Consider the following 24,920-nt stretch of genomic DNA (forward strand, 5'->3'; position numbering starts at 1 on the left):
ATATTGGAATTCAACAATAATAGAAAGCAAGTTTTATTTAGAAAACAAGAAAATGTTTTTGCTTTATTCTGTGAAGGGGGTGCTGATAATTATGAGAACAGCTTGGAGAATTTGTTTTCTTCGAAAAAGATGATTTTATAATTATTTGATTCTGGTATCTCTACATACTATCTAGATGAAACAACGGTTTAAGTCTCTAAGAATCTCAACTAAAATTGTCCATATGAATATCAGACGTAACAAGTAAGGTGTTGATTAACAATCTCTTTTAAGTAATAATTTTCTGTAGGTTGAAAGCTCAATCCTTATTAAAAGTGATACTAAATAAACATTACAAAAAGCAAAACTACCGTGACATGGCTGACAGAATGAGAATAATCTACACCGTTGATAAAATAAAGAAAACATTTAAACATTTCATGCAACTTCCCAAGTTCGATCAAACAGGTTTCTAAGTTCAAAATTTGGAAGTTATTTATGCGCCCTTCTATTATTTTTCTCTGCAGATTACAAACTAGAAATAGGGTGCTGTTGCTCGACCGAGTTCACTACTTTTGTTTTTCTCTGCAAAATATTCAACCTACAACCACACCAATAGCCTCGATTCCCTCTTTTATGCATATAAAACCAATAAGAATTTCCATGAAGCGTGGACTTTACAAGACATGTTTGAATCACAATATCGTGTATCTGCTCCACAGCTGACGACAACATGTCTTTTTCAGGTCATATTTCAAAGAAATATCTATCAACATGCCTTCAAGTTATGTTCTCATTTACCCTCATCCTCGATTGGCATTTGGCCTTGTTAAGTACTAACTCTGTAGTATTATAACAATTTGATTCTGGGTTTGAATAGTTTTATTCCGGCTTAATTATAAAAAATCCGGCCAGTTACGTTTCAAAACGTTTATACTTTTTTCATTGAAGCTGAGGTCATATATTTTAAATACACATTTCAATATTTGTTATCTTGAATATAAGGATTTTCAGGTGTATATTTGATTCTCTTACGGGTTTACGAGTTGCCATAAAATCTTTTTAATTTCTTTTTTGTTTGTTGATGAATATCTTTTTTGTTAAACTGCTGTTTTGTTTATTATCAATTTGGTTCTAATGTCAAAAACAAACAAAGGCATTTTCTATTAATTTTGAGGTACATATTCTATTAATTTTGAGATACGTCTATATTGATGACTGTGAAAGTCAAATAATCAAAGATGATGATTACAATTAAAGAATTTTATGTGAAAAACATTGAATTTAATGATATATTTTAATTGCTGCTTCATCACAGCGAGCAAACCTTGGGGAAAAGCATTACATTTTTATTTAAATTTAATTTTCTTTTAATGAAAAATTGAAGGTTTTGAATTAAAATTGACTTTTCATTATTTTAACTTTAGGCTTTTGTATATAAAGTTAACGATTTCGTATTTTAAATTCATATTATATAATTTAATATTTAAATTTGTAAAAGGCATTTGAAATGATATCATTTGAATTGAATTATTTTATCCAAGGATTTTTTATCCAAGGATTTTTTATCCAAGGATTTTTTATCCAAAGAATATAACTTCAAATCCTGGCTCCTGATTTAATATGTATCTTGAAAATTTCTTTATGTGTTAAGACTTATTTAATTTAAAATTGAATTGTTGTTTTCCTTTTAAACTTTTAAAATATTTATTTCGAAATAATATTTTACATTTAATATAGGTTATAAAAATATAAAGTTGATTAAATTTTAAATTGATTTTTCTTTACAGTATAGTTCTTAATATAAAATTGAGTCACTTGAATTTAATGTTGCGTTTCTGTAATTTCCAGTAAAATATTTATGCGTAAATGTGAGTGTTTTGATTTGAAGCTTAAGCTTTGTACTTGTATTGATGCTACTTAATTTAAATCCCAGTCCTTATAATTTAAATGTTCGCCCTTTTATTGCTTAATTTGAATGGCAACATTATAGATTTAATTGTAAATATTTGTAGAGCACACCCATACTTCTTAAAACCTTTTTGTCCAAATCAAACCATATAAGAATTTATCAGTAAAAACACAATTGCAAAATCTCTTGAGAAGAGAATAACTCTTTATTCTATTAACAATAGCATAGAAGTTTTGAGGCAAAACAGTAAGTGAAAGATAGAAATGAATTTTTGTTTTTAAAAGAAATTCGTGAAAGAAAAAATAATAAAGTTTGATGGAGAAAAATATGCAATATCAATTAAAGTGTTTTCGGTACTTTAAAAAGTCGTTTTGGTTTGGCAGAAAATTTCTTACTTAAAAAAGGAAAAAAATTTAAACGGCACATGTTTTTCATACTATTAACACTTATTACAAACAATTATTATTAACAATTATCTTAATTTATCATTAACTAATAATAATTTAAATAAGAGAAAATATTGGCAGAGCTTGTGAATTCGTTTCGGGCGGATTTTTCAATAGAGTAAAAAACTATTCAGCTTTTCGAATACTGTTTCTAACATTTCAATCGAAAACAATAAATCAAAATAAATCTCCAGTCCAGAAAAAAATGTCATATAACTTAAGTTGTAATTTTGAAAATATTTTAACTATGCTTAAAAATCTCTTTAACTTTTATTATATATCAATTCTCATATCCATGAAAAAGGAAACTAAAATTCCTGTTACGCAGCATACATGTCATCTCGTTTTAATTGGCGCCTTAAACATAAACCACGTCTACTTTATGAAAAACAAATCGGTGACTAGTTTACATAGTTTAAATGATTAACCCTGTTGTTATTCTTTATTGTTTTTTACTCATTTATTGTGATCTATGTTATTCTATTTTTTATTTAATTTATTCTTATGTTTAAATGATACGGGTAATATCTTTTATATATGCACATCACGTCAATGAAAAATACTGATTTATATATATATATATATATATATATATATATATACATATATATATGTGTGTGTGTGTGTGTGTGTGTGTAAAATTTAAAAATAGCTTTTTTAAGATAATATTTTAGAGAGTTAAAATAATATGTCTTCCTTCTGTGCTAAAGGGAGAATTTTATATAAGTGAGGAGTCATGTAAAAACATGTAAATAAATTAACTTTCTATTACCCCCAAATATCAAAATGACAAATATTTTGTTAATTACGGGGTTTTAAAGGGAAATATATATTCTATAAGTTTTATTAGTAAACAGAGATTTTACATAGATTTCTTCATTGAATAGTGCTCAAAAGCGTAAATGTCCTTTCCATTTGGTGGATTGATTAGCAAAGAAAAACAACTCATTTTACATAAATGATTCAATGAGTACAAAGGAGTTTTCAATTTAGTGTAAAAATTTACACGGACTAATAAGTTAACAATAACATTATGATAATAATTTGAACTTCGCCCCGATGCTTAACATGTTATTTATTCAGTAGCCATGTTCTAAATGTTATACTTCATAATTACATGAGAATTAAAAAAAACAAATATTGTTTTTATTATAAAAAAAGGACATTGTGATACTTTTAATTTAAGGTCACACCGTGTTTGTATTGTCTACTTTGAAGCTCTGGATTTTTAGTCGTCAAAACGTTTCAAACTCTATTATCTGCTCCTATATAAAACATACCATTTTTATTATGCAGTTTAAACAAAATGTCCTCTTCAAGTTATTTAGAAATATATCAATATATATCGACCGTAAAATTCTAGACGGTAATAATAAACCTTATTAAAAATTCTTTATCAGGAACTTTTCCTCAGGTTTATTCGATAAACATTTCCAACGGGAAAACAAGAACATATTATTTATGGGAAGGGCTAGTTATTGTAAACTGAAACAAATGCTGTTGAATTTGTTTTGATAAAGTCTAATATTTATCATGCTTTGAGACAATATAAGAAGACATGGAACTCGCAAATACATCTCAAGGTTTCACCTGACGTTACGTGACCATTTGCAAGTGTGTAGCTACACAAATGACCAACAGTATCAGGGCGAAACATTGAGAAGATTCCTAAGTTTCAGGCTTTAACTTTTTACCATTTAAATTCATACCGTCAGATTTATTTTATCCTTTTTGTTTTCTTATCCTCTATATTAGACGAGTTACAGTTGTTGTATACAGAAACCTTATATATATATATATATATATATATATATATATATATAAATCTTCTAAATATATAATTTAAAATTTAGGTCTCTGAAAAGTGTCCTCCTAATATTGTTTCCGTTCGAAAATAAATTATGTAAAGTCTTTGCTTTGTATTTTTTTTCAATCTATTCCAAACGCCCGCCTTTATCACTATAGACAACTGAATATAGATAATAAATTTTATCACTAAAGTGCCGTGAGTATTTCTTTCCTTTTTATGTAGAGAAAATCAACAGGTCATACGTATAAAATCATAATATTTTATACGTTGGTTCACATAAAACTAAAACAAAAACAGTTACAGAAACATGTTTGCATGTTGCAGTTTTCTGTCTTGATTGAGTTCAATAGAAATGGTTTCGTTTTCATTTGGTCTTTAATAATCATCATCATAATCATAATAATAATTATAGTACATTGAATAGTACAACACAGCAACGAGATTCTAGATGAGCATTTGTTGTAATTTTAAGTTAAGAACATTTCGCATCCTTCCAATCCTTAAGGGCTGCTGCTTGTTTTGATTGGACATCTTCGCGACCGTTCATGGAGATAACGTCTCCCTTGCGGTTGATGATAATCAGCTTGGGAATTCCGGTCACCTTGTATTTCTCTTTCAACTCCCTGTGGAACAAAAAAGAATAAGATATGTACAAATAAAACATTGGCACAATAATCCACTGAGTCAATTAAACAATATATTTCTTCATTAATAAAAATGATGGTGTATCAAAACTTTTATTTAATAATTAGATTTTCATTTTAATAATGGGGAAATTTCATTACGTAGATATAAAACGTAATTGGCACACACGCACCTGGTCACAAGAAATACAACGCGGCTGATTGTCTCGGATGTGGAAAAACAACTATTTGTTCATTGGTCCAAAACAACTTGCAAATGATATATATGAACTGTTACATGTAGACGACAATATCTTGTTACTCCAGGTGTGGATAAATTTACAACGCAGGTGAAATACCAGAATGTGCGTATTCCAAATAACTAGGAAAACTTAACTAAACTGAAATAAAAAAAACACAACTATCCAATTCGAAAAAATCACTTCCGACAATTCTCGTGCTTACGTCACGTTCATTACTCCATGCACTTGTTCATTGTCGCTGACAAAAATATATGATTCTATTTTTATACATCAGTGTTTATTCCCATTCTTTAAGAACGATAGCAAAGCAACATGACCGCATTTTATGTCGCTTCATGTAACTAGATTACCCGTATGATCGTGTCAAATGTAACGACGATAATACATATAATAGGTATAATAGTTTTTGACTAATAACTAGTAGTAGGCCATACATGTAATGGTGTGTGCTTCAACGAATCTATATCACTGGTACATTCTCCACGCAAGTACCCTCGGGATAACACAACAAAACGCAAAATTCCAGGCTTTCGCTGTAGAATGTCTTCGATGCCTACGAGCTTTCTGTTGTGAACTTTTTTTTTTCCAAACATGTGCTACACTTTGGAATTACCTTCCTGTTTCTTCAAATGTACTAGCATGCAAAAACTAAACATCACCATATATCTCATTGCTCAATTCCTTATTAGGCTGTCCTTGTAGGCATGGTACGTAATCCAAAGTAGCAACTTACGTCGCAGTTATAATTTGTTTTTCTCTTTAAAAAAAAAATTCTTATTTTCTCAAGCTGAGGATGAGACATCCTACTGGACGCCAAACATTCACCCGCCATCTCCAACCGAGAACTCATTTTTAGATTCTTACTGTTCCTTTAAGTGCAATTGTTTGAATCTCCTTGCACTTGATTCACGGGGTATAGTTGCAAGGTAGTTTTGTAAATTATTTCACTATGAGTCCAGTTGCTCCTACAATTACTGGAATAATAGAAAACTTCTTTATAATCGTTTTTTTTTTCTCATGTCGTACATAAGAGTATTTTGTTATTTTTGCCCCTATCAACTATGTTTAATCCAACATCATTGGATGCACTAATTTCTACTAAATTTGCTTCTCTTTCCATCAATATGTCAGGTATAATAGACCCGGTTTTTAGGTACATACGAGCTATAAGAATTGCATAGCTATAGTGACGTTGTATGGCTTATTTCCAGCTGTTCATACTGGTATATGTTTCCAATAATTGCTGCTACATTCGATATTCGATTTTTAACAGATCGACCAGTGGAGATATTAACACACTATTCTGACGAATTGTATAGCAGCCGTTCTTCAGCAGAACGTTACAACTAGATGTCAGGTGACTCACACTCTCTATTTCTGTGTAGCAGAACCTGCACTTGTTATCATTGATGAGACTACTCATGTTCTTAAAATCAACCGTCATCAAGCCTTGATCTTAAGCAACCGTTATAATCGTTTCCTGGTCATAGTGGAGCGATCCTGATTACTTAAAAAGATCACGAGAAAGACTTAAAAAATAGTTTGTTGTTTTAAGAATGTATGAAATATACAACGTTTGGAGAAACATTATCAGCAATCAAAATTCACCAGAGAAAATATTCCCATAGTGACGTGTGTTTCTCGTGTCTGCGTGACTTGATGTTTATTTTATTAGTAAGAAATTACTCTATGAATCATAGATAAAATAGCGTGAAATAATAAAACTAAATTTAAAAAATCCTATAAAAATAGTAAATTTAGCAAAATAAATTCACAAGAATACATTTCTTCGCAAACAAGTCAACCCTTTTAATTTTTTGGTGACAGTTTTGAGAAACTCGCTCTAGACAAGACATGAAGCTACTTGATGTACACCTTCTACTCTATTTATTTGGCGACGATTAAAAATGCGAACGGGGTTTAAAGGCATTTAAACTATCGAATATAAAACAATTTATACCTTTAGAAGTATTACTAAATCCGCACTATTGATTGGTTCAAAGTTTGGGAAGTTAGGTACATCAATTAGTTTTAGAAATAAAAATAAAACAGGATTATCATAATGAAATCGTTATTAGTGACATAACAATTTGATAAATCCATAATTTAACGAATAAATAACAACATATATAAAATTTTATTTTAAAATTACATTAGAAATGAATGAATGGTATAGTTAGAAAACAGAAAGCAGCGAAAATGTGATCATAAAACCTTTCCTGTTTATATATATCCACGTGACTAAAACTCGGATAATGTTATCTTATTGCTTTGCACGTTTCATGCATTAGATGGTAGTGCAAATAGGGAATTACGTAAATAATGAGTAAATTGGCAATTGAAGGAATGGAATCATGTTAATATAGAAAGGGAAAAACAAGAGAGAAAAAATGAGAGGGCAGAAAGAGAGAGAGAGGGAGAGGGAGATAGATAGATAGATAGATATAGAGAGAGAGAATGAGAGAGAGAGAGAGAGAGAGGAGAGAGATAAAGTGGGAAACTACAGAGAATGGAAAAAAAATCTGTTATGACATTATAATATATTTTAATTTTGTAAAGTTCATGTTAATATAGAAAGGGAAAAACAAGAGAGAAAAATGAGAGGGCAGAAAGAGAGAGAGTGGGAGAGGGAGAGAGATAGAGAGAGAGAGAGAGAGTTAAAGTGGGAAACTACAGAGAATGGAAAAAAATCTGTTATGACATTATAATATATTTTAATTTTGTAAATTTCTTGGACTTCATAATCCGTGTAAAAATATTAAGATCAACCAATGTCAAATGAAAGAAATCACGAACAAAATATTCAAGAAAAAAAAAACGGCTAAAAATATCCTCAAATACAAACTTTATTTACCGGATTTCACATAGTTGGATCAGTTCAAGTTGAAGACTGCTTGAAAAGTAAATGCTTGAAATTGTACTTACTCAATGAAGGGATCATTGAATTCCATCAAGAGCCAGGGACCTTGGTTGTTGCTATAGTAGAGCATAGTGTCCTCCCTGGAACGATCCGAGGTAAGGAAGACGACTTCGAATGCTTCTCCTTCCAAAGATTCGTAAGTCTCTTTCAATAGTGGTGTGAATTGGCGACAAGGTGGGCACCAACTGGCCGAGAAATAAAGACCAACAATCTTGTTCTGCAGTTCGGAGGGATCAACCGGCTTCTCACCGCGGAAAAGCTTTTTACCTCTGAATAAATCGGCCATGATTCTTTAGCTAGAAGAAAGGAGAAAGAAAAAAATATATATCTGTTTAAATAACACACACACACACACATATATATATATATATATAGTCTTTGAAGTTTTTAACATTTGAAACCACACAAAAAATTATTTTTTATCATTCATTAAAAAAAACAAAAAAAAAAACATCTAGTCAGTAAGTCATTTAATCACCTGCAATCACTGCATCAACTCTCAAATTTACTATAATACCAATTTTTATATTTTTTAAGGGATCATCAGTTGTTTACCATGAAACACTGTTTCGGGGATTTAAAAACAAAACAGTGTATTACATCATGGCTCCCCAGCAGTGTTGATCAAACACCACCACCCTTAATCTTAGGAAGAAGACAAGTTACAAAAAAATTTTTTTCCCCAATTTCCTATTCTTAATTGTAATTACTAACCTTTTCATAGTATAAAAATGAATTTCTTACCTGTGCGATTCATCAATTTCCACATTTAAAATGGATACATTTTTTAATTTTTTAATTTATCAGTCTTGTATTTATAAGATTTGGATTAATCCATTTAACTACTTATCACCCCCACTATAGTTAGTAGTTTGTATATTTACATTCTTATTTATTTAAAATTAGATATATAAAGGTTAAAAATATTTTATTTTTACATATATACATTTTTTTTTTTTCTTTTAACTATATAAATTTATTATATGTAATTATAAATCCATTTATACATTGCTAATATAGTTTTGGATTTCCTTTATCAATATAGTCTGGTTTATCTTAAACGATTCAAAAGCATCCGGATAACGAACAAATGCTTTATTTAACTGTTTAAATATTTTATTTTTATCTCCACCTTGTTTTATCATCCTTATTACTAAGCTAGAAACTGGTGGTATAAAATCTGTTAATTTTAGAGTAACGCGAGCTATTCTCAAAAACTCTGACATAATGGTTCCATAAAACACAAAAACGGGGCAGGTGCTATCCTTATGGGGCATACGTACTATTTTAAAGGGGAAAGCGTTTCTTTTATCAAATATTTTATAAAGAAAAATTCCATCCTCAATTTTTATATCTAAATCCAGAAATGTAGCCTGTTGTCCTCTATGTTCACAATTTAATTTTAGTTCGTTTGGATATATAAGATGTTTATTTTTTTCGAATTCATCATTATCGTTTATGCATATAAGGTCATCTATAAATCTCCTACACCCATGAAAGTTATATGTTTTAGATATATCTGTTTTTAATAATGATGACATATATATATACTCGAGTCTATGTAAATACAAATTTGCCCAAAATGGTGCCGGATCCAATCCCATTGGGATACCTATCGTTTGAAGTAATATTTTATTTCCTATTTGAAAATAGCATTCTTTAATAAGATGACTTACAAGCATTTTTAAATACCTTTAGAAATACTAGTTTTGCTATTTTTATTTTTACACCAGAAAGCATTAGAGTTTGAAAAGTCTATATATTTATATATATATATATACTAGCTGTAATCTGCTACGCGTTGCTGTGGCTGTATTTCTCAATTTGGTGTAATGGAAAATTCTAATAAAAAGAGAAAATGCATGTTTCTTATATTCTTAGTACAGCAATCCACTCCAAAAAGTAAAAAAAGAAGGCGAAAATAAAAAAAATATGGTACTCTTGCAGAATTAGATCCGGATCTTCGGGAGTTACAATCATGGCTTGGGCTCGACCAACAGTCAGTGGATTACGCCGAAAGTTGCTAAACCATTGAAACGCTAAATACTTTTCTTTTTTATTGTATTAAAAAATGTGAGTTTTTAATTAATATTTGGATAAGGGGGTGTTACTATACACAGATTCGAAAAAAGTTGTTCAAAAACGAATAAATGAAAGCAAAGGTAAGGTAAATTACGTTTCTATCTAACTGGATAATTTTTTAGTGTTTTTATTTAATGTAAAATGTTTAATCGGCTGAAAAACGCAGTGTTTATCTATGTATTTGAAAAAGTCGAATGGTCGCGGACTCTGTTGAATACGTTAAGTTTGGGGAAATCAGTTAAAAACTATACAAAACAATGTCAGACACCTACTGATTATATATTATTGTGACATAGGCTGACATATTCGGTGGGTTTCTGATAGTATTTTGTATAGTTTTTTAGTTTTAAATCATTAGCTGACTAAACGTTATAGTAAATAAAACGGGTTTGTATTACTAAACACAGAAACGAAAAAGTTGAAAAATAAATATAACAAATAAATGTTATCAAAGGCAAGATAAGTTACTTTTCTACCTAACTGGATACGATTTTAGTGTTTTTATTTAGTGTAAAATGTTTAATCAGTTTGAAATAATGTAGTGTTTATCTGTATATTTGAAAAATACAAATGGTGGCAGACTGTTGAACACATTAACTTTGGGAAAATGAGTTAAAACTAAATAACTATACACAATATTGTCAGGAACTCACTCAATATATGTTACTGTGACATAGGCAGACATGTATTAAGTGGTTTTTAACAGTATTTTTATAGTTTTTTTAGTTTTAACTCATTTTCCCAAACCTAATGTGTTAACACAGTCTGCCGCCATTTGTAATTTTCAAATATAACAGTAAACGCTGTGTTTTTTGAGCCGAATAAAAATTTTGCATTAAAAAAACAAAAAAAATTATCCATTTCGGTAATAAAGTAACATATCTTGCCTTTGATAATATTTGTTAATAAGGTCACGTGAGTCGATTAATGGGTGATAATGCACTTACTGATCCGCGCTATTTTTTTAAATCGTATTTCCAAGCTTAATTAAAGTTTTATGTTTTTGGTATTTTTTTTAGATTAGGTCCACCTGCACAATTTTCTTTTAAATGATGACTTTTAAAGGTTTCCGACTATGCTGAATACAGAAGTCGCATTGAAATTTTGCAGAAATAAGTAGTTATCGAGATATAGATAGTTGTTTGATGCATTGTATTCTTTGGCGGCCATCTTTGTTACGCGCATAGATTTGTTTATGACGCGCGCAAGCGTGTAAAAAAGACGGCTGCCAGAGATTACAATGCATTATACACATTTTTAATATCTCGATAACTACTTATTTCTGAAAAATTTCAATGCGATTTCCGTATTCAGCATAGTCGAAAACCTACAAAAGTCGTCATTTAAAAGAAAATTGTGGAGGTGGACCTAATCTAAAAATTTACCGTTTTTTTTTTTCATTCAATTGTAAGGTTAAAATACAGAATAAGTACAAAACACCCTCTTCTCCCAATGTTAAGAATGGCTTTTTAAATAATAACGTTATTATTTCAGCACGGATCAATAAGCGCACGAGCACCCCATTTCTTTATAAGCATTCATATTTTCTTATATAAAAACAACTTCTGTAAAAAAAAGAAAAAACGTGCAATTTCAATCTTTGTTAAAAAAAGTTTTTTTGAAAAAAAAAACAAAAAAATACGGTAAAAAAGCAAAGAACAAAACGTTAATCGGTATTCATGCAGAGAGTGATCCTTGCTGAAATAATAACGTTATTATTTAAAAAGCCATTCTTAACATGGGGAAAGGGTTTTATACCTATTTTGTACTTTGACCTTGCAATTGAATAAAAATATATCATAAAACTTTAATTAAACGTGGAAATGCGATTTAAAATATAGCGCAGATCATTCTCTGCATCAGCACCGAAAGTACAGAATAGTTAGAAAACATCCTCCCTTCCCATGTTAAGAATAGCTTTCTAAATAATGTTAATGATTCAGTACTGTTCCTTGTCTGCTTAAGTTTAACTTTTGTTTATTAAATTGTTAGGTGAAAGTCCAGAATTGTTACAAAAAAACCCTATCCCCATGTTAAGAATGACTTTCTAAATAATAACGTCATTATTTCAGCGGGGTAGCGTTAATATTTAAAAAGCCATTCTTAACATGGGGAGGGGAGGGTGTATTTTAACCTTACAATTGAATAAAAAAACATATAATAAAACTTTAATTAAACCTGGAAATACGATTTAAAAAATAGCGCGGACCACTCTTTGCATTAGCACCAAATATTATATAAGCAAGTTACCAATCCGTAAAAAAAACACCTGTACTTTTACCAACCAATCTTATATCGAAAAACAAAGAAAAACTCAAAAAGTAAGCAACAAACTTTTTTTGGCCTTATATAATAAAGAAAAAATGTGTAAATTAAAAAAATTTGGAAGATAAACAAATGAATTATGTTTTTTTTTGTTTTTTTTACTTATCGAGTAAACAGAAAAAGAAATCTACTTCTTTTTCGTCAATTCGTGGCTGTGAAATGAATCGAACCGGAAGTTCAGTTTTATCAACAAAGCAGGTTCGCACTAACGGTTAAAAAAATATATTTATTTTATTTAATATTTTAATAATTCACGAGGTAAATTTATTTTAATAACATAAAAACATCCTTCGACTCTAAAGATGGGTTGTCTGAAAATTTCAAACAAATTGGTAACGTAGAAATATGTTTTTATTCACTTGTATCAAACCAAGAATTACATTTATATATATATATATATATATATATATATATATATATATATATATATATATATATATATATATATATATATATTTAAATAAGGGAGTAGTCACCAAGAATGTGTATTTTTTAACATTATTTTATTATTCCGTGTCTTTATTTTTCATTGAGAATTATGTTTGGATCATTGTAATAATGTTTTTAAGTCATTGAAATCCCTTACGCGCGTTTCAGACGGTCTGTGATGCGTCCTCGTCAGAAATTATTTTCAAATGGAGATGTAAAAATGGCGATTTTCGTAGTTAATTTGAAGTTTTTCCAAGGGGTGGAGGCTTGTAAGTGTTTATTATTCATTGGTATGCTGAATTTTTATTGCTCTTTTATTGGGCTTGTCCAGGGAGACGTTTCTTAACCCATTTTATATATATATATATATATATATATATATATATATATATATATATATAAGTAGAATGTCTGTAACTGGGCAGGTATAACCAATAGATATAGCAATGCTTACATATTTTGATGCTTTTAATTACAATTTTTGCTTTGAAAAAAAAAAGTTAAAATAACGGTATAAATGCAAATTACTTGTGTGTCATAATGTTTCCTTGAAATAAAAAAATGTCTCAACAAATCAAAACGAATTCCGTTTCCTTTAATTATTTAAAACATTAAAAATACCAATGTATCTAGATGTTTAAACATTTTTTAAACACATTCTCACTGTAAGATTTTTTGTTTAAGTTTTTGTTCAATGAAACAAAGAAAACATATTTTAAAATTAAGAATTTCGTTTCATCGCTCGAATCGTGATACTTTTTATACCTGTGCATAGTAGAAACATTCATCCAAATCTTAAGGTCATAGCATGCTATGACATGCCCAAAAATCAACTATTATTGCTAATAATTAGGCTGGAGAATTTAACACAGTATTTATGCAGAATACGGAACGTGCTATTTTTTAAATATAATTTTCAAGTTAATATTTACATTTTTAGTTGTTTATTAAATTGTTACATGAAGTATAGAAACGTTTTTTAAAAACCCAACTTCTCCCTGTTAAGAGTATTTTTTTCAAATAATGCATGACCCGTATTCTGTATAAGTACGCTTAATCTATAATTGACTAAAACGATGTGGACATTGTTGTCTTATGTTGTCCCATACATTGTTGTTGTTATAGTAATCGTCATCGATTAATTCCATCCAGCGCAGCCGTAGCCGAGATTGATCGCACTACACGAGTTTGTAGTGTAATTCAAATCATGTCGGTAGCTGAATTCTTGATGCTTCGTCAGGGCTGTCAAGAGTATTTCTTTATCGTGATGCCATCACTATATAGGGTACCTACCATTAAGAGAGTCCCATCTACCTTTGAGAAAAAGATAGACTGCGCCAGTTTCTCATACTGGTATTTTACCTCGCGGTACATACAGCGCCTCGCCTTCTCAAATGGTCACCCACCTGGCACTGGTCAGAGCTCAAGGTTGCTTAACTTCGGTGATCTGTCGAGAACCGATGTGTCAACGTGACTGTGCCGTATAAAATCTTTTATAAAATCGATTAATACTTGGATGAAAATAACTGGAAGAAGGTGAAATGAGATTTTTATATTTCGTAATTTTCGAGAGTATGCGTTATTATTTGGATTCAGCTGACCACTGTTCTCATCTTGAGTGTGGTGTTCACAATGTTTCAGTCGATGTTACCTCAGACCTTCTTCAGGCGTATCTTGTCGAACTCGGGAATTTGGACGGAATTTCGAGTGGAGCCCTTTATTTACTTCACGAGTGTAGCATGCTCTTGTTCCGTCAGCCATGACTGTATAGCTGTCCTAAGTGATTTATAATTGTATAAACTAAACTTCAACCTTCATGAAAATATCACATTTTAAAATTGATTTTTCCAACAACTCTAACCACGCGGGCAATTAAGAAATTTTAGGAGCCTTAAGCATATTTTTAGTTTTAGCTATAAATATCACTATTTATTACTAATTATTACTATGTATTAACGTATATCTCTCTCTATATATATATTAATATTTTACTTATTACTTGTATATATTATCTATAGTTTATAATAATTGGTTCCCATATCATATTACATTCTATACTAGTTCTACATAGTAGTTGGTTATTTCCCAGCATATGTGCTGCTTCTTTCAGTCGTCTTACTCTCCGCCGTTATTCTCTATCTATGAGTTTTACTTCGTCTCATAATTGTAGATAATTTCCCTTTTCTTTCCAGATATGATCAGCTATACCTGACTTTTCAGTCTCTCCACGTACTACGGCTATTTGATGTTCTTCTAACCGTACTTTAAGTTGACGACACGTTTCACCTTTGCGTTAATATATAATAATAATTAGTAATAAAGAGTGATATTTACGACTAAAAATAAAAATTGGTTAAAGGCCCCTAAAATTGTGGTGGCTTGATTATTTCCACATTGATTTTGTTTTATTAGTGATGCACCACTTATCAAGGTCCGGAAGCCACTCAGGGATAAAGGTTTATGAGTGTACGGTTGTCATCGAGAAAAGGGCATAGTAATCGTTGGGGTGGGAATTGGGTATAACTTGATTATTTAACAACAACAGAAATTTGTTAACATTCGATTGTAGGAAAGTAGGCCGTCGGAACACAGTCCCCCAGCCAAGCAATTCTAGAAAAAAGCTTATGTTTAGATGTAGGTACAAATAAAGAGTGAGGGAAATTGTTGATAATGGTTTTAGCTGACGAGCGTTTTTGTAAAACTTTGGCAACGGGGCATAGATTAAAACTCAGACGAGCTCTTACCAGGAAGATGACGATATAGCAGAAATAGAAATTTCTAATTTCTGCTCATCAACGACTACACATATAAACTTATCAAAGAGAAATGGTTTAATAACTGATAGGACATTTCGAGCTGTTCTGTAGCTGGAAATCTTGTGAAGTAGACTTTATGCCATATCCTGTCAAAAGCCTTTGATATTTCAAGAAACGAAATCACTGCCAAGAAATTCACTAATCATGCGTGATATAACAGTCAGCACATCAGATTTAGATTATGGATTTTAGATGGTAGCTTGCAGGGCGCACAAAATTATGAATAATAGAATAGAAAGAATGGATGTACTAGATAAATAAATGAGATAATTAAAAGAAAATATGAAACGACAAATTACATTAGCGTATAGTGTACCAACGTCAACTATTCTGGGGTCGTATAGTAATGCCATAAATACGCTAGGACGTTCGTGTCCATCAAATGCCCATGCAGGGTTCGCTCACTTAATAACTGGGAAAACAGCAAGTAAAAATTATAGCTACTTGCACTCGTGTATATATATGTATGTATATATGTATATCAACATATATAACATACAGTATGTTCATCATCAGTGCGGCTAGACAAGCAACTACCTCAAGCCAGGATCGAAACCCGATCGCCCTAACGATAGTCGGAGCTTCTAACCGTTGTGCTATAACGCTACTGCTACGCGGATAGTCAATTAACAATGTGTTGACAATTTATTAAGCTCAATTTGTTTACACAAAGAGCATCGCTTCATACGCTAATGGTAATTTATATATCACTTCCCAAATGCTCAACCTAAGATAGGGAGCATACAGTACTGTTTCACGATTTCACAACTCAAGCCAGGATCGAAACCCGATCGTCCAAACGACAGTCGGAGCTTCTAACCGTTGCGATATATATATATATATATATATATGGTGGTTTATAAATATTCGTATTTATTATTTTAGAGCCAATTATCTATACTTTATTATAGTGTACCTAATATATAATAGTGATTTCAAAAGTAAAAAATAATATAACATGGGGCTATCAACTAGAATCTAAACCAAAACGTTTACACTGCCGCCTTAGTGGCTACTGTTTGAGCTATCGTCAGAGTTTTAAATAATTGATAAAAATGAACCAACTTTAACGTATACATATGCATATATATTTTTGCGTACGTGTATAAGAACACTTACACTTGTCGATATCAATTCTTTCGACTTTGAGCTTTTAGCAGTTATTTTTACCGGCTAAAGACCCATAAATAAACGGCAAAATAGAATGTAATCATTAAACTCGCTTCGTGATGCTTGCGACCTTGCGTCTCGGAGAAATACAAATAAATTCTACATGTAAATTTTAATTTACGCTTTTCATTCATGCTTCTTGTGTCAAACTATATTTCTTATTGTCGTCGTATTGAGCTTTTTCATTATTTAGAATTACTATATAAATATAATCATTATATTAGATTGAAGCTTACATTTTAGTAAACTTTTCGTATCTACTCTCTGATTGGTATATATATATATATATATATATATATATATATATATATATATATATATATATATATATATATATATATATATAGCGATGAAGGACTATATATCGATTCAATCTCCAAAAAGGAGTAACATACAGTTTCACACTAATTTATATTCATGGGCAAGGTTACACCGAGACGGAGTACTTCTGCCCCAAGGAAACGATAACGCATACAATACAAACGCATACACTTTCTGGTGTTATAATGTACAGTGTAATTAATTCGGAATAGATTCCGAAATGCGAACTATAACTGCATCGAAATCTAAAAACTTAGTAAATTCTAGAAGTAAAAAAGAGTCAAAATCCTGACGCACCTTTTATGATGGCGTTTACATCGTTTAATTTTAATTCATCCGTTGGTCTGCCAAGCTTAAATTTCACCCTTATAAATGGTTTGTAGTTTTAGTTTTACGGCGTATCAACACTTTCGGTTAGTTACTGCCGAACTCATTTTGTTATTCAAAAAGGTACGTTTCCGGTGCTTTCTAGTTTCAAATATTTTTTCATTAGTATATTTTTTTGTTTTTTATTTGCTTTGTTTTTTTGTTTGCTTTGTTTTTTGTTGTTGTTTTTTTTATACATGCCGATGTCTTTTGCGCCACAAAAAATATCTGTTAGTCACCGTTTTCCATTGTACCTTTTCTTTGGGGTAAGTTTTAGTATTTATTAGAAGGTGTTTGCCTTGAAATATTAGAATTTTGTGGTAATTAGTGTGCGTTTTATACGATGAGTTTTACATGACCAGTCGACTAATCGAATCGGGCTTCTCAGACTGTCCTTCCAGCCCAGGAAAAGGTCATGACAGAGTGTTGCAGTGCACTGGTCCATTTTCCAAGGTCATGGAGTGCTCAACCAATAATATTTCGTCTTTAATCGTTATAGGTTATCAACCAAAGCAAACTGTTGACTCCATTGGTGAAGGAAAAAGAGAGGGAGAAAAGGAAACACAGTGAGAGAGAGAAAGAAAGATAGGGGAGAGAGAAAGAGAGAGAAAGAGAGGAGAAACGTGTTGCTTTTAATTGTGGACTTGTAGAACATGATTGATTTTTGCAAAAGAAAAGAGGAAATGGTAATATCAATGCATTTGAAGTAAGGAAGCCAGTATCTTTAGACAGCCTGATGTCGTAGCACTAGACTTTATAAATGATACACGTTTCAGTCCCTTCGTTACACAGACTCTTCTTCTATCTTATCATCCTCTTCTCATCCCGAATTTGACTCATCCTTTTTCTATCACATAACTGTAAGAATAAGTATCGATTTTATTATGTTTCATCTATTCTTGATGAAGGTAGTTTTGGGCGAAATATAAAATCAGATAACGACTCTGTGTTAATATAGTAATACTAAGAATACATTTACGAATTACTTAGGACGTCTACACGGTTATGTCGGATGGAATAGAGGCAAGTTAGCCCCGTTGTAAAAATTCTGTACAATTGAACCAGTTCGACAGAAAAGTTCCCGAGCTCGACAAGATACACCTAAAACAGGTCAAGAATTCCATCGACTTAAATGTTGTTAAAATAATATCCAAGATGGGACACAAATCCGAATAAACCAAAGCACCCAAATAACACAAATTCAGCAAAGTTCCTGTGTACAAAGCAGAACTGGTTTTAAATCTGACCCTCAAGGACTTTCCACAAAGTAATTCGAGTGGAGACGTACGCATATATATATATATATATATATATATATATATATATATATATATATATATATATATATATGTGTGTGTGTGTGTGTGTGTATATGTATGTATGTATATAAACAGGTTCCTTCAGTCTTAGACAAACTATGGATATCCACGAAGGGTTGCTTGCGCATTAAATTTTTGTGGCAGGAGGTGCGCAATCTTCGACCACACCTCTCCCGAGACGACATTGTTAAATACCAGTCACAAGTGTAGAACAGGACGACTGGAAAAAATGCCGAGATAAGCAGAGAGCACATACAGCACCTAGAATTTCCAAATGGCCACCCACCTGGTACTAACTAGGCTCAACGTTGCTTAACTTCGGTGATCTAACGAGAACCGGTGTGTCAGCGCGATTATGCCGTGTGTACGTACGTATATATATATATATATATATATATATATATATATATATATATATATATATATATATATATATATATATATATATACATATATATATATATATATATATATATATATAGTGTGTGTGTAAGTACAAGCATATATACACACATATACACATGCATACACAGATGTGCTTGTACATATATATATATATATGTATATGTGTGTGTGTGTGTGTGTGTGTGTTGGAGGGCAGGAGCTACTTAGCGTAAATTATCCTGTCTTAAAAGAGTTCGAAACCGACTTAGAAACTTAGTAAGTGGTGCCCTTTTTTCTTTTCTGCGACCTCTTTCCCACAAAAGAGACGTTACGAGCCTATCTCTTCTCTATCTTTATTTTCATGGCAAGTGCTTGTCTGAACTCCAGTCTATGGTCCTCATTTTACAAAATACATTTGACTAATTAAAACTAACATCAACCATTTATCTCATTCTCTATCTGTGCTTAAATTTAAACACATATTCCATAAACAAAGCTTCACTCCCAAAACGGCTTGCCATCGGAACAGTGTTCCGCTTGCCTATTCCGCTTGACTGCTTTCCAGCTGACTGCAATATGGCCGTGTTTAAGTCGAATGTAAACAAGTTTTTGTAAAGCCGTCCCCTTAATCAAATTCTACACAATCTGCAATATTAACGATTACTACATTACCATCTTATATTCATTAACGTTTATCCTAGAGTGACCTTCGGGAAGTTACACATAGATGAGCAAAAAGATATCTGAACATATCATTATATATATATATATATATATATATATATATATATATATATATATATATATAAACTTTAATAATACAATTTTTCGTTACGATAGACAAAAGACATATGTTGAACATCCGATTCTTCACTGTATTTATTGCAGATGCGAATTTATGTGAAATGCATCAATTTTTATGAATAGTTGAAACTTATTAATCAGGAATTACTTGAAGACATTGAATCGTTTCTATTTGTTCAGCTCCGCTGTTTAATGTTTACAATAATGTACAGCATCCATTTTTTTTCATCGCTTTAATTACGCTATAAAAATAGACAACATTTTTACGTGCGTTATCACACTCCACCTACATAAGATGTAATTAAAAAAAAACATTTTAAAAAAATTATCTGATGACGCGTTTGTGTCTAACTAAACTACTGTTTTATTAACTCCATGCTAGGATCCAAAAAACATAAATTTAATAAAAGTCGATTATTTTTATTTATTCTATGTTAACTGATTATGTATCGAAATATAAACACCAAATAGCGACAATTACGAAAATTTACATTTTAAAATAGTGTTTTTTTTTTCCAATTATTTATTTCGAAATTCACTTGTTTCATGTTGTCCCATCCATAACTGAATATTCAACTGACATTAACATTCTTAAGTGTCAGAATCTTATTTAACAATAATTTAGTAAAAGTAGTTTAAAAGTTAATTTTTGCAAAAGAAATAAAAATGGCGGATTATTCTTTTGAATTTTGGAGATGAGGATTGGTTATTTATATTATTTCGATTCTACATCTCATCTTGAGCGTTAATTTCATAACGTTTTGGTCGATGTAACCTTCAGTAGCCACGGCGTAGTGGGTTGCGTACTAAAATTCTGTCGTAAAAGTTACGTCTTCTGGAGATTCAAAGTTCAATCCTAAGTGCGAGCGGCCATAAAAATACGATTGCGTATTACTTAGGACTTCTACACAGTCATGGCTTACGGAACAGGAGCATGCCACCCCCGTGAATCAAAAGGTTCGTTCGAAATTCCTTTCAGATTACCGAGTTTAAGAGAAATATTTTCGAGTTCGACAGAGAGATTCCCAAGTTCGACAAAAAGATTCCCAAGTTCGACAGAAAGATTCCCGAATTCAACATAAAGATCTGCGAGTTCAATAGAAAGATTCCCGAGTTCGCCAAGATACACCTGAAGAAGATGAGATGTTTCATCTACCGAAACGTTGTGTAAATAACACTCAATATTAGAACAGTAATCCTAAGGATCTAAAATCATTCGTAAAAACGGTGTAGTTAAAAGAAAAAGGCGACATAAATAATAAAAGTAAACACGAGCAACGTCAAATTAGTATAACTATGTTATTAACGCGGAATACCAAGATATTGAACGGTAGATTTGAAAAAAAAATACGTTGAGTTCAACTGAGAAAGATTATACAAGAAGAAAAAACTGGATGAGTAAAAAGTGTATAGGGTATTCGAAATAAGTAATCAAAATAAAAATACAAAATATACGTATTTATTTACACGCACGCGCATGATATATATATATATATATATATATATGTGTGTGTGTGTGTGTGTGTGTGTGTGTGTGTGTGTGTGTGTGTGTGTTGTTGGTTTTTGTCTTTGCGATACGTTTTGAATGAATTCAATTATTTACGAAAGTGCATTTTAACCTAAATGCGAGTTGGGAATAATTTTCCCTTTAACCAATTTGGTACCCCCACATGGGGAGCGACATATTATTTTAAAAATATAATATAATTATCCACTACACTCATTTTTTACTGCCCGGTTACTTCTGACACCCTGTATAGTAGAAACGTAAATCGGTACTTACTGTGACTTGAAGTCTTTTCACTATGAGGCTTGTTCAAAAGTGACCCAAGGAAGAATAGCTGTTAGGAGGTGTTTATATATTTATCAGCTCATACCCAGGGTGGGTGGCGGGTATTCCTGTCTACGATTGCTTATAGAAAATAGGTACGTAATCCAGGCAAGAGGGGAACAGGAGACGGAGAATGTAGAGAGAGGGGGGATTGTGATACAAAAGAAAGAAAATAAATGGACAGGGGGTACTCTACGTGTACATATAAACACACTTAGTAGGGTGGAGGGAGCGGTGACAATGGCCACCACGTCACAATAACATTTGCTTTTTAGTTCATAATTTAAAGTAAGTTTTATTCATTTTTTATCGTTTTTTCTTACAACATCGTTCGCTCCTCCCTTCCATGAGTCTTCTTATTTATTTATTCTGTTCTTTTTTCCTTTCTTTTTATTGTTTTCACTTAATTAAAGGCAACGTCATATGACGACTTGTGGAATATAATCACTTGATGAGTCATAGTACAACTTTTAACCTGCAGTAATTGGCTGTCGTTCAGTCTCGAGAGACAATGGATACTCTCTGTTAGGGTGACTACGCGCAACATCTGCAGTAAAATACAAATGCACAATCACGGCCAGCTTTGCTTGAGATCTATTGGCAAGGTGAAATAGGAAATTATTGGAATCCATGCCATAATAAGCAGAGAAAGGCTGGTGATATTTCGAAGGTTTCTTTTATATAGATTAATTTTAAAACTAAAGTTTAAGACTCAAACTACTGTTTAAGCCACCGCTTGAAGGGAGGGTATATAAAAGAGAGTAAAAGTGATGCAATTTTACTATTTCTAAAAAAAAGGTTGATATGCTTTAAAACCGATGAATAAACCGAACTAAATAAGTTTTTCGAGTTTAACGTATCTTTTTCTCGTTTTTTCTCGTTTTTTCTCGTTTTTTCTCTTTTTTTTATTCCAGCTCACTGTTACCTTTTCTCTTTTTCCTCATTGCATCACGTCTTTCTTTTTCTTTTAACATCCATCTTCCATTTTCTTTTCGCTACATTTTCTTTCTCTTTTCGTGTTTTTTTCTTTCTCTGTCGCTTTTTCTTTTTATTTTTTCCCAACTTGTTTCCACATTTTCCATTTTCATATTAACATACGTTTCTTTTTTTCAATTCTTGTTTTTTTTTTGTTTTAGTCAATATTTTTCTCCTCTTTTTCCTTTTCCTCATTTATTTCGCGTTGATTCTGTTTCTTCGTTTTTCGACTTTTTCTCACTCTTCCGTCTTTTTATATTTCTTCCTTTTTTTATTCTACCATGTATTTATTGTTTCTCCATTTCCTCTTTCCTTCATTTCTTTCCGTATTAATTACGTGTGTATCTGTAGTTTGTTGTTCATCAATTTTCCTTCCAGATATTCGAACTTATTTCGGAACGTTTTTAGTATTTTAGATTTAATTTTTGCTTTTGTTTCGTCCATATTTTTTCTGTTCGTTTGTTCTCTCACGCTTTATTGCATTTCTTTACTTTCTTTATTTCGTTTCGTTTTCTTCATTTTTTATTTTTAAAAGTCAATAAAAGCCATAGTTTTTCTTTATATGTCTTTCGCCTTTTCGTAAGTTTCTTGACATTTCTCATTCATTAGTTTATGCATTTTCTATTTCGTTTCATTTTAAAAATTTCTCCTATTTATGTTTTTAATTTCTACATTTCATTTTTGTGTCTCTTTATTTTTTGTTCTTCCTTATATATCTTTGCTTTTATATATTTTCACCTCTTATTTATATGTTTTTTCATTGCTTTCTTGTAAACTGTTTTTTTTTATTTCCTCTCTTTTACTTTATTATATATGAATGGGGTGTTCCTTGCCTTGTCCGGTCGGAAAATACGCTTAAATATATTTTACTTTATGCAATTTTTATATTTATTAGTACAGAGCCAATTCTCTATTATATATATATATATATATATATATATATATATATATATATATATATGTATATATATATACACACACACACATATATATATATATATATATATATATATATATATATATATATATATATTTCAAAAGTTTTTTAAAAATGACTTGGATACCATCAGCTAGAATTAAAATCAAAACAAAACACCCTCTGCGTTCCTTACCATTTGAGTTATCGATAGATAGATGAGAGAGATTGAAAATTGAACTACTTTAAGTTATGAATGGCTTTACGCATGCGCAAAAGTAACAGAAAAATGTTGACAAGTTGGAATTTTTTATTTCAACTTACCGACACATTTCCGTATGCGTTATTCATTAATCCAAGCAAAGGTTTTACTTGTTAATAACTGTTCTTGGTGTATGACTACAATTTGCTGTCTATTTCAGTGACCATTAATTTAAGAATTTGTCGGTTAAATATTTTTACAAAAAACATACACATACATATATTTACTGCTTTACTTATGTAGTTTTTTCACTTCTCTTCTTTCGTTTTATGTCTTTTTTTATTTTTCATTCTTTCTTTTTAGTTCCCATTTTGTTTCGTTTCTTGTTTTTTGTATTATGCATTTTAAAAAATTTTATTTCATCTCTATGCCTTCTTTAGCTTCTCGTTCATTTTTTATATTGTTCGTTTCCTATTATTTATTTTTTAAAAAGGTTTTTTTCCATTTCTGTTGTTTTATCTCGATTTTTTGTTTTATTTATTTGTTTTCAATTCCGCATTTCTTCGTATTTGATTTCTGATTCGTTCATTTTTACGTATGTTTCACGGCCTTTTATTTTCCCTTGTCAACACAAATTCTTTCCTTTTTGACGCAAACCTGTGTTTTTTTTTCGTTTTTTTTTCTTTCAGTTTTAACCCATTTTTTGTCTCGTTAGTTTCGTATCTTCCTTTTTGTCTTTTCTTGTTTATTTTTCTTTATTTTGTATTAATTCTTTTTTACAACATTTTTAATGTTTTAATTTGCTGCCTTTTTTAATATTCTTCTCTTCTTCGTTATTACTTTAATTGCTGTTCTTTCATTTTTCATATCTCTCCCCGTACAGCAACGTTTTCTTGTTCTTTTTTTTTACATTATTTTCTTTCTTTTTATTCTTGTTTTGTTTGGAAATTTATATTGCTTTCAATTAAATTCTCTTTCTTTTTTCTTATTTATTAATTTATGCTTCTCTCTTTTCACTTTTATTACC

General features: G+C 30.8%; 1 protein-coding gene and 1 pseudogene across 1 annotated transcript; both read right to left on the minus strand.

The window, feature by feature from the left end:
• Positions 1 to 2,073: 2,073 nt before the first annotated feature.
• On the minus strand, positions 2,074 to 21,891 carry LOC145296063 (nucleoredoxin-like protein 2). The gene is made up of 3 exons (XM_080142130.1): positions 21,753 to 21,891; positions 7,959 to 8,249; positions 2,074 to 4,770 (listed from the first exon to the last, which is right to left on the minus strand). Exons 2-3 carry the CDS (start codon positions 8,237 to 8,239, stop codon positions 4,620 to 4,622), a joined length of 432 nt encoding a protein of 143 aa, XP_079998256.1. The 5' UTR covers positions 8,240 to 8,249; positions 21,753 to 21,891; the 3' UTR covers positions 2,074 to 4,619.
• Positions 19,031 to 19,147, minus strand: LOC145296391 (5S ribosomal RNA; annotated as a pseudogene).
• Positions 21,892 to 24,920: the final 3,029 nt, after the last annotated feature.

The sequence above is a fragment of the Euprymna scolopes genome, chromosome 16 (genome assembly GCF_053919585.1).
Source record: "Euprymna scolopes isolate OS-2025 chromosome 16, ASM5391958v1, whole genome shotgun sequence".
NCBI lineage: Eukaryota > Metazoa > Mollusca > Cephalopoda > Sepiida > Sepiolidae > Euprymna > Euprymna scolopes.

Coding starts and splice junctions, on each gene's coding strand:
- LOC145296063 (XM_080142130.1), bottom strand. CDS start 8,239: ATGGCCGATTTATTCAGAGGTAAAAAGCTTTTCCGCGGTGAGAAGCCG. Junction 4,771..7,958: donor TTCAATGATCCCTTCATTGA/GTAAGTACAATT, acceptor TTTGTTCCACAG/GGAGTTGAAAGAGAAATACA.